Source organism: Strix uralensis, chromosome 2, assembly GCF_047716275.1.
Source record: "Strix uralensis isolate ZFMK-TIS-50842 chromosome 2, bStrUra1, whole genome shotgun sequence".
NCBI lineage: Eukaryota > Metazoa > Chordata > Aves > Strigiformes > Strigidae > Strix > Strix uralensis.
Genome location: NC_133973.1, coordinates 91517912 through 91532954, shown reverse-complemented (window position 1 = coordinate 91532954; position 15043 = coordinate 91517912). Strand labels below are relative to the sequence as shown.

General features: G+C 38.5%; 1 protein-coding gene across 8 annotated transcripts in view; it reads left to right on the top strand.

Moving 5' to 3' along the window:
- The window catches only part of LMO7 (LIM domain 7), a 132865-nt gene that overhangs the window by 30228 nt on the left and 87594 nt on the right, over positions 1–15043 (top strand). For all 8 annotated transcript variants that reach the window (XM_074859495.1, XM_074859491.1, XM_074859494.1 and 5 more), the window contains exons 2-3: positions 5996–6066; positions 10113–10182. In XM_074859495.1, the coding sequence (XP_074715596.1) occupies positions 5996–6066; positions 10113–10182 (141 nt within the window). The remainder of the gene's footprint in view (positions 1–5995; positions 6067–10112; positions 10183–15043) is intronic.

Below are 15043 nucleotides of genomic sequence, written 5' to 3'. Positions count from 1 at the left end.
ATCCAGGCCTCCTGCGAAGTTATTAGGCTGGGCTGTGTCCTAAGTTCGCTGCTGGACAGCTGACTGGGAAAGCCTCTGTGGGTACCAGCTTCTTGAGCACTTGTTGCCCTCTCAGGAGTTTGTTGGACCATTAATTAAATTGTGATCAGAAGGTAAGATAGCAGCACGGTTCCCTCTATGACCTTGGCTGCTTTGGACCTGGCGTCCCTCCTGCTACCAGAGGTAAAATGCCAGCAGTGTTCTCCCATGGATGGTAGATATGAATGCCCACTCTTTCTGTACATCTTCCCAGGGCCCAAAATTCAGGGAGACAGATCCTGCTTGCCTCAGAAATGAGCTACTCTTTTCTACCTCTTGACCTTGAGAAATCTGGTAATCATTATGGTCAGGCTGTTTGCTGCAACACCAAAGGCTTTCTACCCAAATGGATGATTTTGCCACTTGTGTGTCCAAGATTGTGTGCAGCAACCCTCTGAATATGGTTCCTACTATCTGCCCTGTGGGAGGAATTTGGATAAATCAGTTGACTACTGGAGCAAATCGTGGCAATGTTAGGGTTTTTGGTTTGGGTTTTTTAAATAGAAATTCAGAGAGGAAGAACCGGTGGGGAGGAGCAGACTGGACGGGAAGTCTGCAAAGGCCAAACACTACAAGCTCCTTCAAAGCATAATGGCAGCATTTTTGACAGCTACCATGTATGCTATTCAAGGACAAGCTCGTATCCTGTGTGGCATTTGAACAGGACTATGAATAGCCATGAAAGGGGGAGGCAGGACTTTGGGTAGTGCATTTGAAGTGTCCTGCAAAGCAGCTATTCATTGTCACAGTCCAGAAGAACCAGCAGTTCCTACAGGAATGCAGGAGAGGTAAAAAATCCCTACTGCTTTTATATTACTTTTTTTTGGTGTAACTCTTCCTTTGTGACAGACCCTAAAAGATAAAATCTGTCAAGCTGAGGTAGAGCCTGTTATTGACAACTGTATATGAAGTGCAGTGGACTCAATGTATAAAAATGTGTCATGAATCTATTTCCAGGCTCTTCCAAATCATAGAGATGCCAGAACATTGGGAGTGTCTTGAACACTTGCTTGTTGGCTGTGCGTGTAGCCTGTAGATCTCCATGTGCATCGTACAGTAACAGTACCATTGTGGAGTGATATATTGGATGAGGGCGGTTAGAGTCAAACAAGTGCTGTAAAAGGAGATATGTAATACTAAAATTATGTAAGGATGGGGCCATTTGCCATGTAGTCTGATCCAGATTTTAGTAACTGGGGTAGAGGGAAGAAAGGCTATTAGCAAGGTAGTAATTCAGACATTGATGTGTATGTGAGGTGATCCGCTGAGGCAGGCACTGTGACAGAAACTGGCAGGCATAGCCGAAATTCTGTAGTGGGGATCATATGGCAGCACCATATTCATAACGTTGTCCTGGTTTCTTACAGCACATGAGCAGTCATCTCTGCAGCGTGATAAACTTGGCTTTTCTTGCTGCAGGCTGAACTGGGAACCTGAAGTTCATAAATTAGTGCAGAGTCCTTGAGGTTGCCATCTGATTAATTGCTTGCCCGGTGAGATCCTTGCATGAGTCTGCATTAAGGCTGTTGTTATCATGTATGGTTCAGTATCTTTCTTGAATCTTCCATCTCTAACCTGTGAATCTTCCATCCCTAACCTGTGACCCTGCATCAGGGAGCTGTGTGCTTCATGCTGGTGCAGTTAGCATTTCTCTCAAATTGGTGCATGGGGTCCTTGTGTGGTTTGAGATGGTGTAGTCTACATGGGGCAGTGGCAGAGGAGCTCTGAATGAGACGAAGAGAGTAGAGCTGGCCAGTGTGAACTGCAGAGCCGTCTGGATGGCGGCGAGTACCTGGCTCCTCTGCAGGAATGCATCGTTCAGGTCACAGGCTGGGCATAATGCAGTGCTGTCTCCTTGCTTCTGAGCAGCCAGCGCTTTTGTGATGGAGAATTGGTTAGCCCGTGTGCCTGTGTATGTGGTGTGAGTCTTGCATTGCATGGGGAGAGTCTAGCTTTGGTGTTTCCACCACAACAAAGTCAAACTGAGAAACCTGCTAGTCCCTTGCACTTTGAGTAGCATGTGGTGGTATGTATGGTAAACCAACCCTTTTGAAAATGGTCTACTGTCCTGCAGTAGAGCTGCCTTTCTGCTAAAGCCATTCAAACCAGTGTAAACCGTGAAAGTGACTTGACATGAACTCCATTAGTATTTTTTATTAACGCTGAAAAATCTCAACTTTGAATAGCTTTTAAGGCAAAGAAAGGCCTATTACAATCAGCTATATTTGGCTTCTAGTAGGACAAGCCAAAGAAATGTACTCAATGTTAATTTTGGTACTGAGGCATATAATTAGCATATTCTTCTGTGCCATGTGCTTTTTTGTTCAGTCCATCATGATTTTGATGTCATGCCATCTTCAGAATGGTTGATCTTTGGTTATTTTTTCTTGATTTGCCTCCTCCAACAGGAATCACAGCAAACCTGAAATTAAACTGGCCCTCTGTGTGTGTGTGTAAGCATTTTTAAAATGTCTAAATTTAAGTAAAGACTTGATTTGCATACTGTTTGAAGTAAATTGCTTGGACCTGGCAATTGCAAGTTACTGAAGTATTAAGGGACGCTGTCTTAGAAAAATAAAATCAAACTGTTTTATAGCAGCAATTATATGCGATTTTATGGTATAGCCTTTAATTATGTCATTGCTGTCTTTCTATCAAAAAAGCAGAGAAAGAAGCAGAATACATTCAGCTGAATGAAGGAGAGAAAGGAGACATAATTTGAAAAGAGATGTTGTTCAAACATGGATAAAAATCGTGTTTGCAAGATATTTCCTTTATTATTTGGTGGTTCACGTGGCCTAAGTGTTTGAAAAATTGTCCAAAATCAATTATGCCTGTTACATAAGAGTACCACACCCAGTATAACCAGTTTTAATGAATAAACAGTGACTCACAAATCGTAGACATTGTTTGAAGATGTAATATCTGAGGGTGGGATTCACTTTGTCTTATTAAGTTCTTAAAAGTCAGGGAACTCTAAGCCAGGCCGTGGCTTTCCATTTTTTTTAATGATACCAAATTCCTATGTAGTCTATAATAGTTACAGCTGAGCTTGATGCCTTGCAGTGGGTGTAAGCCAGATGAAAGTCTGTGCTGAGAAAAGTCTTCTCTGTATGAAAGCAGGGTTTAAAATGGAGTACTTAGTTTTGTGACATCAACAAATTCAAGGTGTTGTGCAACTTGGAAAATGTTTTCGTTTCAAGCCACCAGTGTTAAATTGTTCCTTGGAAATACCTTTTAATTACTTAATTATTAGTTACCCTTTAAAAGTCAATATTAATGAAACCTAACTAGGCAGTACCAATGCTTTTATTTTAATGTCAACAAACCACGTAGTTGTCAAAATCTGTGGGTCACAAGATCGGTCTGACAGCTCCATCCTGTATATCAAATCAGTGTTGATTGCCACAGTGGCTGCACAAATAACTTAGTCAAAATACTTCCAGTGTAATATCCTCTAATGTAAATTTAAGGGGTTTGCAAGTCTAATAGTAGCATTTACAACCTTGTACTCAAGTTGGACTCTCTTGGTGTTCAAGGATGGCTTCTAGTTACCTGAGGTCATGTGCCCAAAGACTTTGTGGTAGTCAAAAATGTTCCACACACCATTTTGGAGACTGAGGAGGTGGGGTTTTTTTTTGTGGAAAAGGCCACAAGATGTGCCATGAAAGCATGATAATGAACTGCAGCATGACCTCCTGTGTTCTGGAGGGGCTATGCTGAAGTTTAACATGTCTTCAGTAGCACATGCTCCTTGACTTCTTGAGAATTTTTTTCAAGAGTGATCTCCTTAGCTACATGCTGCAGTTCTAGGATTATGATTTTTTTAAGGAATTTCAGCGTGAAGGTTGTTTGCGGATATATGAGATATTGCAGGTTTGGGATGAGCCCAACTCTAGGTGAAGGAAACATCTCACCATCTATTGCATGCATGACTTAGCAGTAAATTGTCTATATAAAACCAAACATTTGGACTGTGTAGTCCTGTAGATGTCAGTGACAGCTCTAGAATGAAAATAACTTTTGGACTCTAAGAATTGTTTGGAGTTTGAAACATAACGATAAAGCTACACTCATGTCCTACAGCCCCTCTTAAAGTACAGTTCTGCTGTATGACAGTCAAACTTCAAGTTTCTAGCTTGCAGAATGAAGAGCTTAATTTATAACCCATATTCCCTATTACCTAGGGAACACAAATATTTATATTTAAACTTTCAGTGCTGTTATGTTACATTGGCTAGTTTCCTCAAAATTATTATCACTGAGTATAAAAATTTGGAAGCAAACAGCCATATTTTATGTGAGATAAGGGTAATTTTCAGATGCTGTGTTTTTAAGTGATTTTTGAAAATTATATTGCTAAGATGCAACATCTACTCTTCTACAAGAACAGACTGTTGTTAGAGGAATATTGTATAAAATGCAGTTCTCCCAGGGGAATCACTATCCTCCTTTGTTGTTAAAAGTTTGGGATTTTTTCCTTTCCCTGAGTTTTGAAATTTTTCTTACCTTGAGTTGATGTGCCATCATTCTTTCTCTCTCATTATTTGTTAAATCTTAGAAAAAAAACTTAAACCCAAAAGAAGATTTTTGTAACATCTAATTTTGCCCTCAGTAGGGAGATTGAAATTACAGCTTTTGAATTAAAGAATAGCCTATGTTAAAAGTAATTACTTAAATTGTAGGATTTCTGGTTTTAGTATACTTCCTTTTGCAATTTAGAAAAAAAATAGTAGGGTGATAATGTGACAGATCCTTAAAGAGCTACATCCTCTCCTTTGCTCTTTTATCAAGCACAGCTCATTTGTTTCACTACTAATTTCCTTAATTACTGTGGTAATCAGTAGCTTTGGTCTGGATGCATGCAGGTTCCACGGCATGTTTAATTGTGTGCCTGCAGTCCTGTACAGTATCAGGGATGGTCAGGATCCCCAAAGGGAGGTTCGTAATTAGCTGGTGACTGAACCTGGTGACCTATAAGCTCAAACGAATACCCTTCCTTGTGTTTGGTTTCTATACCCAACTGGGACAAAAGCCTCTTATGGACTGTTTTAGGAGTATTGGGTCTTTTTCTGACTTGTGTGTGGGTTACTAATCTGGATGTTTAGAAGAAATCTGCCAAATTTGGCCCTTTCAAGGGATATGGGCAGAGGGGGGATCTAGTAGGAAAAATCCAAGTGAGTTTAGACTTGAGCAGGGTGCTGCATTTATGGTCTTGTTTGAGATGGAGGGAGTTAATACCAGGAACAATTTTTTTTTGGGGTGGTGGGGGGCGGGGGGGGAAACAATTTTACTGAAAACCTGTAGGCAGTGCTTTTGGCATTGGGTATCTTAAGTCCTTTATAAGACACCGTTCTTGTTCACTGCTTTTCACTCTTGAATATAAAAAGTAGTCCTATTAGTGTAGTCCTAATGCTTGCCAAGTAATGGGAATTGATGTGCATGTGGTAATGCAGATTTGCTGGAGTGATTCTTTAGTCACAGTGCCTTAAAGTGCAAGTGGCAGGGGAAAAAAAACCACAACAAAACTATTAAAATACTTTGTGCCAAATATCATGAGTATACATGCTGCTATATGAAGTAGGAAATAAAAGACTTTTTTGCACTTCCGTTTGAAATTCATTTTATGCTTTTTAGTGTGGCTGATATTGCTTTAGAAAATAGTAAGTATTCACACAGAATTTAACTGAAGATTTGATTTACACTAGAAGAAACTACTAGAAGATGTTGGATCTGACTTCTTTTGAGGTATAAAGAATTGATTTTTAAATACTTATTTCTTTTGAAATTAATATAAGAAAATAATAGATATTATGTACTAAGTGTTGAAAATATTTGTTTTTGTAGTACTTAAAATCAAGACTAGCAAGAGTATATCTGTGTGTGTCCAATTAACTCCCAATTCTTATTTTTATAGACAGTTACTGGGAAAAGCTTTGGAACCAAAGACTTTCGAGCCGCTCTGGAAAATGGAGTCCTGTTGTGCGAGTGAGTATTGACTGACCGATTATAAAAATCCTTCAGGTTAACATCAGTTGTCCTCTTTCCTTGCTGGCTGATGAAATTTTTTTTTTGAATACCAAAAATATTATGTAATAAGTAATTTTTTTTTTTTAAATACTTGTTGTTTGCTGTGGGAAGGTAGAACAGCTTTCAAACATCATCTCTCAATATACCTGTGTTTCATATGTTGTCCTACACACTTCCTTGTTTATTAGCAAGAGGGTCATGCTGATCCTCTGGCCAATTGATTCGTTTTATTGGTTGCTATGCTCATGGTATCACCAGGCTTTCTCTTCAGCTTGTGCAAGGTAGCGTGGCCATGGCTGGGATCAAGGCACTCCTTGTTAGCAGTTATATCCCCTGTTGTTGTTGGGGTTTGGGTTTTTTTCTCCCATCCCCACCCACCAATAAGAAATCATTGTAAATTCTGACAGTTATTCTCTAAATCCTGAAAGCTACCTATTCCTACCAGAGAACTTAACACTCAGAGAGGTTTTTAAAAGTACTACATTTCAGAAGTGAATTTTACAAAATTGTAAATTAAAGATAGCAGAGAGACATTTGATTTCATGTGTCTATTACTTACTAATACTGCTCTTATGCTTACATGCAAGTATCTCTAGAATCTATTGGATGTGATTTGGCATGCTTTATAACAATGTTCTTTTTTTTCAAAACAGCAAATACTTTAGGATGATAAAAGTAAATGGATTTGGTCTCAGCATAACAGAGAAACATGTCGTCATGTGTGTGCGCATGCAGTCCAGGTTTCTGTACTACGTGGACTGACTTAGTTATTGCTTTCAACAACAAACTCTGACCTCAGCTTTTTCTGGAGTGCTTTCTCCAAAAAGCTTCCTTATGCTTATATATTATAGGCTTGACAATAATGGGACTTGTCTGGTTTTGTTGCTAGACTGAGTCAGAGGTGTAAAATATCCACTTGTCAGGTCTCTTCCACATATCTGTAATTGGCTTTGTACTTGCTGGAACAGATTTCCAGGACTGGAAGTGGTGCTAATCCCTTAGAATTTTAAGGAACGGCAGGTGTAAATGTCATTAAAACACCAGTAAGAGAGAAATCTCATTGGGGGGCTACCTGGGACATTTGAAAAAAAATCTCAAATCTCAGAGCCACTCTTAAATCAGTTCAGCCAAGCTGACTTTTAGAAAATATTTATAAAAGTTTAGTTCTATTATTTTTTTTTTTACTATATATCAGAAATAACCAAAGGCAACATTTCTGCATTTTCCCTTCTGTGAATATTATTGTGTTTTCTGTCCTTGCCTTTATTTTTCTCTTTGGGCCCTTTGCCCATCCATTCTATCTTGCTAGTTGCTTCTGCAGTTATCTCTGTGATATGGGGGAGTTGGTTCATTTGGAATGATGTTGTAGAGATGGACACTGTATTTTCACTATTTATGTAAACAAATGTTAACTAGACTGAATGTGGTAGTAAAAATAGTTTATACTTTTAATAAGAAGGTATTTTTTCAGGTATGTATTTAGTGGGATGTGTGTATTGCATTCAGCTGTAACTTTTAAATAGTGTCTTTAATAATTGGCAGTGAACTGATATATTCTAATCCTCTGATATCTTCATTGTTGATGCTTATTTGGCAAAAGAATACGAGCCTCCATCTGCCAAATGCAAATCAGTTAAATTTATCTGTAATTAATAGCCATATGGAAGAAAAACATCCTGTAATTTCTTCAGCTGAGCATCTTGCCTTAGGAGACATACAACTTTCTTTAAAGCAAAAGATGCCTCTTTATGTTGCACTAAATCATACAGCTGTCCTCCTGTGTCGTAATTTTAAATTTGACATACTTGAAGTACAGAGAGAAGTGATTTTCATAGAAATTCTGTGGAAACAACAAAGAGCAAGATGGGAAAGGTTTTCAGATGTCCAGTTTTCATTGAAGTAATAAAGTGCAAGATCTTAAACAATTGAGACAAACTAGACATGGCATTGTCCATTTCCTTGGTTCACATGTGACATAGCTAATTTAGTGTCCATAGATATATTGTCTCTGGAGATGGTATATTTGACTTACACTGTAGCAAGTAAGACCTATACTTGCACCACATGTTTCTGTAGCAGTCCAATTCATTTGGTCTTCTTAATGACCAAGTAAGCATGTTGAGTGCTGTAGGAGTCTGGGCCACACTGGGAGAAAGTTAGTGCAGACAGAAGAATGCAAGGACGAAGACAAGGCCAGCAAAATAAGGCTGGCAAAAACACACAAGATAGCAGATAAGTGAGAAACACCTGTGGTCAGCAAAAGCACACAAGTCTGAGCAAAACAGTGTATGAGATAAGGGAGTTTTGGCAAGTTTTGGGCTGTACGTGCTAATTGCAATTAACCAATGCAAATGCTTGTAGAGGCGCGTGAACAGCGCGTGTAGATGACCTGTAGCCTATTAGAAGATAGATGAGTGCGTGTACGGAACTTAGTAGAGTATAAATGTAACCAGAAAAGGAATATAATATATATATATATATATAATAAAAAAGATGGACGACCTGATCATCACATTGGTGTTGCGTCGTTTCTGTTCCCGCACGGAGAAATAAGGACCCCGGCTAATGGTGACTCCGACAGAGTGCTGATCAGCAGCTGACAAAATAAAACCTTTTACATTTAACCAGATCTCCTGTATATATGTTAGAGGAAGAAAGTCACTAAAGTTTTCCTGATCACATGCTACTTAATGTTCTTAAGTACAATAAAGCAAATAAAAATTATGCATTTGCAAGATGAAAAAAAAAAAAGGGGGGGGGAGGGGGAAGACACAACCCAAATATTTTTTTTAATTCCACCTCAAAAGATATTTTTTTTTTTTTTGTGGAAAAGTCATCAAATGTATTTTGTTTACTAAATACCTTAATGCGGTTGAAAAATCTCGGGACCTGCAGCCATTATTTTTTCTTCTGCAGGCACTTAGAAATCTATCTTCCATTCCAATGTGTATAGGTAAATTCCGTTCTTTGTGTTTGTTTTTGAAATACATTTGCTGCTCGAGTTTTAAACTTCAGGTCCTGACTCTGCATTAGCGTGGGTAGATCACAAAACCTTGCTGATGCTTTGTGGGGTAAAGGGTCTGGACAGACAAGCAGCAACAAGAAGAGGGAGGAAGTCCAAAATCTTCAAAGGTATATAAGCAGATGAAGTCTGCAGGGTGTCCTGAGGTCCCTGTTCTCTATTGATCTTGTGGTCTAGTGTGTAATTTGGCGAACCACAGTATTTCCCTACCTCTGTGACTGAAAACCTGGGTATAAAGGTACAAGGAATTCTGTGCCTTATCCTCACTGCAGAACAAGGTATGCATTGGGGCTTGTGTATTCAACAGTGATGTGTTAGTCTGTCCTATCTTCTCAGTTTAGTTATGAATTTTATATAAAGCGAGAGTGATATGAGGCACAATCTCTTCTGGCTGAGACTGAAAATGACTTGCATGTGTGAAATATATGCCAAAAATGATTGTTGCACATATCATACTGGGCTTGATAGCGTTACGAAAACGCGAGTTGATTTTCTTATACTTAAAGGGGTATCAGTGCTTTTACACTGAACTCTGAAAATTAATATTCTGATATATTTTTGACATCAGAAATTTTATGTGAAGAAAATCTTTAAATGGGAAATTTGAGTCTAATTAACATCAGCATCCACGTAGTAGAAACACAGATCCATTTCTGCCTATGCCTACCCAGGCATTTTCTTTTCGTCTTTCTCGCCTTGCCATTCCCAGAAATCGCTCTCTTTTTTCTCTCTCTTTTTTTTTTTTTTTTTTTTTTTTAGTGTGGTGTGACTTGTCCCATTTTTGCTTCTACAGTCTGTTGTTGCTTGTCACTTCTTGGAAAACTGATTTAAAAAACAATTTAGGGGGTGTTAATAGATTCAAATTTACTTGGTTCAAGTCATATAAGTTAGGACTATATGCAGAGTGTTTCTTCATAAGCATTGATACTCATGCTTAAATAAAGTTGATTATGTAACAGAAAATCATATGACTTCTTTTTAGTTTGATTAACAAGATCAAACCTGGCATCGTTAAGAAGATCAATCGTCTGCCAACTCCAATAGCTGGCTTGGTAAGTAATGACACCAAATCTAATATCTGGGGTATGACGCCAAGTTCTGTTTGTTTTTAATAAACGCACTCTTGCCTATTGTTTTTACATGGTCTTGCTAAAAAACCAACTAAATTTTCAAAATTTTAGGTCCATTCCCATTTTTGTTTAAAACTGTACCATTTATGTGTGTTCTTAGACTGAAAAGGTTACCTGTTCTGTGATTTGAATCTGTAACTTTAATCAGCTTGTCACTGCGTGAAGCTTCATCATCCCCAGATGTATCAACCACTGATGGCTCCTGGGCACAAGCCTATATAGTGTAACTTCTCTTTATTTAAAGGCCACCATCCTATTTTATATTCACAAGCCACTTCAGATGACCCTTTATTAGGGAATGTGTAGACTGGGAAATGTTCTGTATAACTGGAGTATTTTTAGAATCTGCTTCTCCCCACCCACAGCAAAGCTTAGGTTGCATTAAAATAACTCTGATGATGCGAAGATCTCTCTTCAGGCTTCAGTTGAGGGATTTGCCAATGTTTTGTCTGTAAATCACGTTGGTGGGGTAGGGGGACGGGAGGTGGAAGGCGGGGGGATACATGTAATCATTTTCACAGGAAATTTAAAAGATTTCCTGTATGCTGTTTGGCAAACTTGCTGGTCAGAGACTGTAGGATAAATTTTGTAGCTATTTAACCTCAGAAACTGTAGGTAAACAAACTCAAATATTTTTTTTCTTCATAGTTTTTTCCTACAAAAGCCTTGTTGGCTGTTCGTGTCACTAGGGTACCTAGGCCACTTAGTTCTGTCACCAGAACTATTAGCCTCATCTTATAAGGCTCAAGGTCTTTTAAGACCAAGACAGGGACATATGCATGATTCCTGTAACAAGTAGAAGATCCCGCTTTATGGTAAACATACAATCTCAACATTAGGGAAAGTTACCTGAATTCTTAATGGGAGTAGAATGCAAAACATCTCTAGACATTTGTATTTATATGTTTTAATGGGATGAGCCAACAAAACATCTGCTTTTGCTGGTCAACTGTATATCTCTTTAGAGAAAAAGTGTAGTTAACTTGGCCAGAGGTCATAAGATTGGGTTAACGTGCCATATATTATTGCACAAGCTGAGAAAGATCATTTCCACATCAAATGAATGTAAAAACTATTAGTTGCCTTTGTCCCAGAAGAGCCCAGGATATTAATCTGGTGAATAACAAGTGCTGCACATTCTTTTCCCATGAGGCATGCAAAAAAGAATTCAAATTAAACCAAAATCATTCTGGGGAGGACAGCACAGTTATTCTATCAGCAGTTTGATTGCCTAAATGGCCTCTGAAGTAGCCATTTGATCCAAACCAGAAAACCATAGGATAGATTTCATTTTTGTGGTGACTTAAGTGTTGTCTTGAATCATAACTGTAAGAACTCTCATTTTTACATGCATTTTTTTCTTTTTTCCAGATGCAAAAATTTGGAGTATTCATTAGGCATGTAGTTTATGTTTTACTTGTAGTGTATTATTGGTTCTTCAAGTTGTTTCTAGTTCCTACAAGTCTTCAAAAATAAAGGAAAGGGGAAGAAGGGTGAATGATTCTCATAAACCAAAATCATCCAGTGGTACTGTTAAAATACCACTTGAAGATAGTCATTGAGAGACCTGATGTTTTGTGTTAACTGATGGAAAAGGTTTTACATAAATGCTTCAGTTTATTCACATTCAGAAGATCATGGCTGAGGGCTGTAATGGGAGGGTTTCAGAAGATGGCAATGGTGGGAGGGGAGATGTGTTTTCCCAGACCTGAGAGGAATGTGCTCAGTTAGACTAGCTTTGAAGAGCCCAGCTGTCATCCTGGCTTGTAAAACTCAAACTAAAAATGATAGGTTTGTGTATTTATAGAAGAGCAAGCATTGGTACCTGACAGGCTGAGGGTACTGTGGCTGATGAACCACAGGATTTAGAGATGGAAAGAGCTCACTAAGAAATTGGGTGATAGGCTTGCTTGCCATGTTCTGGAAATATTTTCATTTTTTGCAAGTTGCTTCTCCCACAAATCTGCTTCTAGATAGTGTTTTGTGTGGCTCCATATATATACTTCTATGGGTCTCACTTCTGCTGTTTTCAATGTCTTTCAGTCTCTCATTAAATGCTCCCCACCAGGCCTTTATGAGATTTAGAAATTGCTGTTGGTAGGGGGAATTATTTCTGGGTTGGTTTTTTTTTTTTTTTTTTAACTATATGGAGATTTTAACTTCAAGAGATGGCATTTTTTTTCTAAAGGATAAACAGATGCAGCAACTTGAATTTCAGTCTTGCAAATCCTGTAATCTGAAGATCTTTTGGTCATGTTCTTTCTATAGCTCCTCTCCATGGTCCTCTGGACTCATGTCCTCAAGTCCATTTCTAAAACATTTTATGCATTCAGCATTGGGAAACTAGCATCCATTTCTCTCCTGGCTTTTCTGATTAAAAGGAAACAACAAACCCATATTCTTAACACTTTTGTGGTAGTCTGGTTATCAGAAGAAAACAAATGCTTTAAAAGGCATCTTGTTTCTTTTTTCCTCTTTTTTTGTGTGGGGTTTCTTTTTTTTTTTCCTTCCCCTCCAGGAATTTCTTCAGGCTTGGTTTTGTTCTATAGGGAGTTAATATATTTGACTTCCATATAAGTGTGGTTTTTAAGCTTTGTATTTACTTAAAATACTTGTCAGGGGTTGGTTGTTTTTTTTTTTTTTTCAGCAGTACAGAAATATACTGCTCAACAGGCATCTTTGGCTGAATCTCCAGAAGGGTTTCATTATATAGTTTCTTTGACTTCATGGTTATTTTAAAAAAAAATTTCTTGAGTAAAATACAAAGTGAAAGCCTGTATGAATAATGAAATGTTCTGTTTTATATGGAGTATTGTGTGCTATACTTTTTTGTATTGAGTTAGGATGAAGTACTTTTTTAAAAATTAAGTATTATTAATTTGTTATGTCATATTTACTTTTATGACACCTTAATGATCGTAAAATCTAATAGGGTATTTATATTAGCAGGATCACCTTAATTCCAAGCATATTTTAGACAACTGAAAATAAGCCTTAGCTTTGACCTTTGACTATACTGCTGTCTAGCGATTTTGGGTGTGGATTGCAGTGGTTCAGGTATAATCGTGGTGGAATGGATAAATAAATACATGTGTTTTGGTGATTAAATACTGAAATGAAACTTGGCATTCAGTAAACAAAAAATGATGAATTGGTACCAGGCAAACTTAAAAAACTGATTAAACTTATCCCCAGTTTGTCATGGTGCAGGAAGGCTGGACTGCAGCTTGCATGGAAGGGTTTATTAAAACTCTTTGGGAAGGAGAGTTGGACCCAACCATAACTTGATCTCCATCTAGCAGCTTACTGCTGGAGCCTCGCTGCTCTATTTCTCTTTGGAGGCACGTACATTTCATGGTTTGGGTGGGATCTAGCCATTGTCTTAGCCATGTTTATTTACTCATTTATGTTCCAGCTTGGGAAAAATGGACTGCTTCACTGAGATTAAAGCAAGTACCAGAGCAGTTGCAGGGAAGTGGTGGTCAAAGATGGGTGACCAAAGAAGCATCCATGCAGCTCTTGAGGTGGTTTCCTAAGCAATGAGGCATGCTGTCTGCAGGGTGCAAAGGGCCAACTCCAGCAGTAGTTGCAAAATGTGCCAGTTGCTGCAAGTTGATCTTCAACAGTGCACGGCAGGTTTCAGAGACAGTGATGTCCCTGTAGGTTTCCCGTAGGGAGTTAGTTGACTCTTTGGTTTGTTTGATTTCGTTTTGGCTGTTTTTTTTTAAAAAAAAAAAACATTTGTTTAAAACCTTTGCACTAAAACAGTTTCTGGAAAATGAAAATTTATTTTCTGCTTATCTTTCAAACTGCCTGAAATACAGTTTGTGTAAAGAGCAATGCATATATTTTCCCTAGTAGAGCAGAGCAGGCAAGCAAACCAGCACAGAGTAGCCGTTCCTGAAGCCCTCTGGCATTTCTGGGAGACATGGTAAGGGTAACTGAAAGGTCAGAGGATTGTGGAAGCTGGGGTTTCATTACGCACAGTAGTGAAAATGCAGTCTGCCTTAAGAATACACTTGTGAAACAGAGATAGGATTTAAAGAAAATGACTCAAATTGATAAATCTTGCTGAGTTCAGATCCCGCAAAATGATTTTGCTTAGAGTTCTTGGGGTGTGGGGGTGATGGAAATAAAATGAATGCTTAGCAAAAGCAAACCGAGAGAAAACCTGGTTCTTAATAAAGACAGGCATTTGAGCTTGAATCCCAGTATGTGAGATGGTTTGGATATAATCACACAAGGGGGAGGACTTTGTGGTCTCACAACATATTTTCCAACAAGGCTCTACAGAGCATTTTAAGGCGCATCTCTGGCTGCAGCACTGTTGTTCCCCAGAAACCTCACGTTTCCGACTCAGTTGGCTGAATACAGAGGCAATCATGAACTGGGTTGGAAGTCATAAGGCATCATGGGACAGCAGGAAGATGAATGAGTTTTGTGTAGTATATGCAAGCTCAACATATCTGTCAGAATAATACATTGCTCATTGCTCAGGATAAATAACTGTATGCTCTGTAACAAGGCAAAATTTTAGTTGAAGTAAGTTTTCATCTGCGACCAGGTGGTGAAGTAAATTCAGAGTTAGAGTTGATATCTCCATTGGAAAGTGGTAGCTAATGGGAACCTTGCCTTGCATTGCGATGTACTGATTTAGTTGTTCAAGACCATCTATCGTTCCTTGCAGCTCCTGTGAGTAAGATGGAAGTGCAACGCTTTGCTCTGTGGTTGGGAAGTGTTTCATCACATCAGAGGTGTGAGGGCTTCAGTCAAACCACAGGAC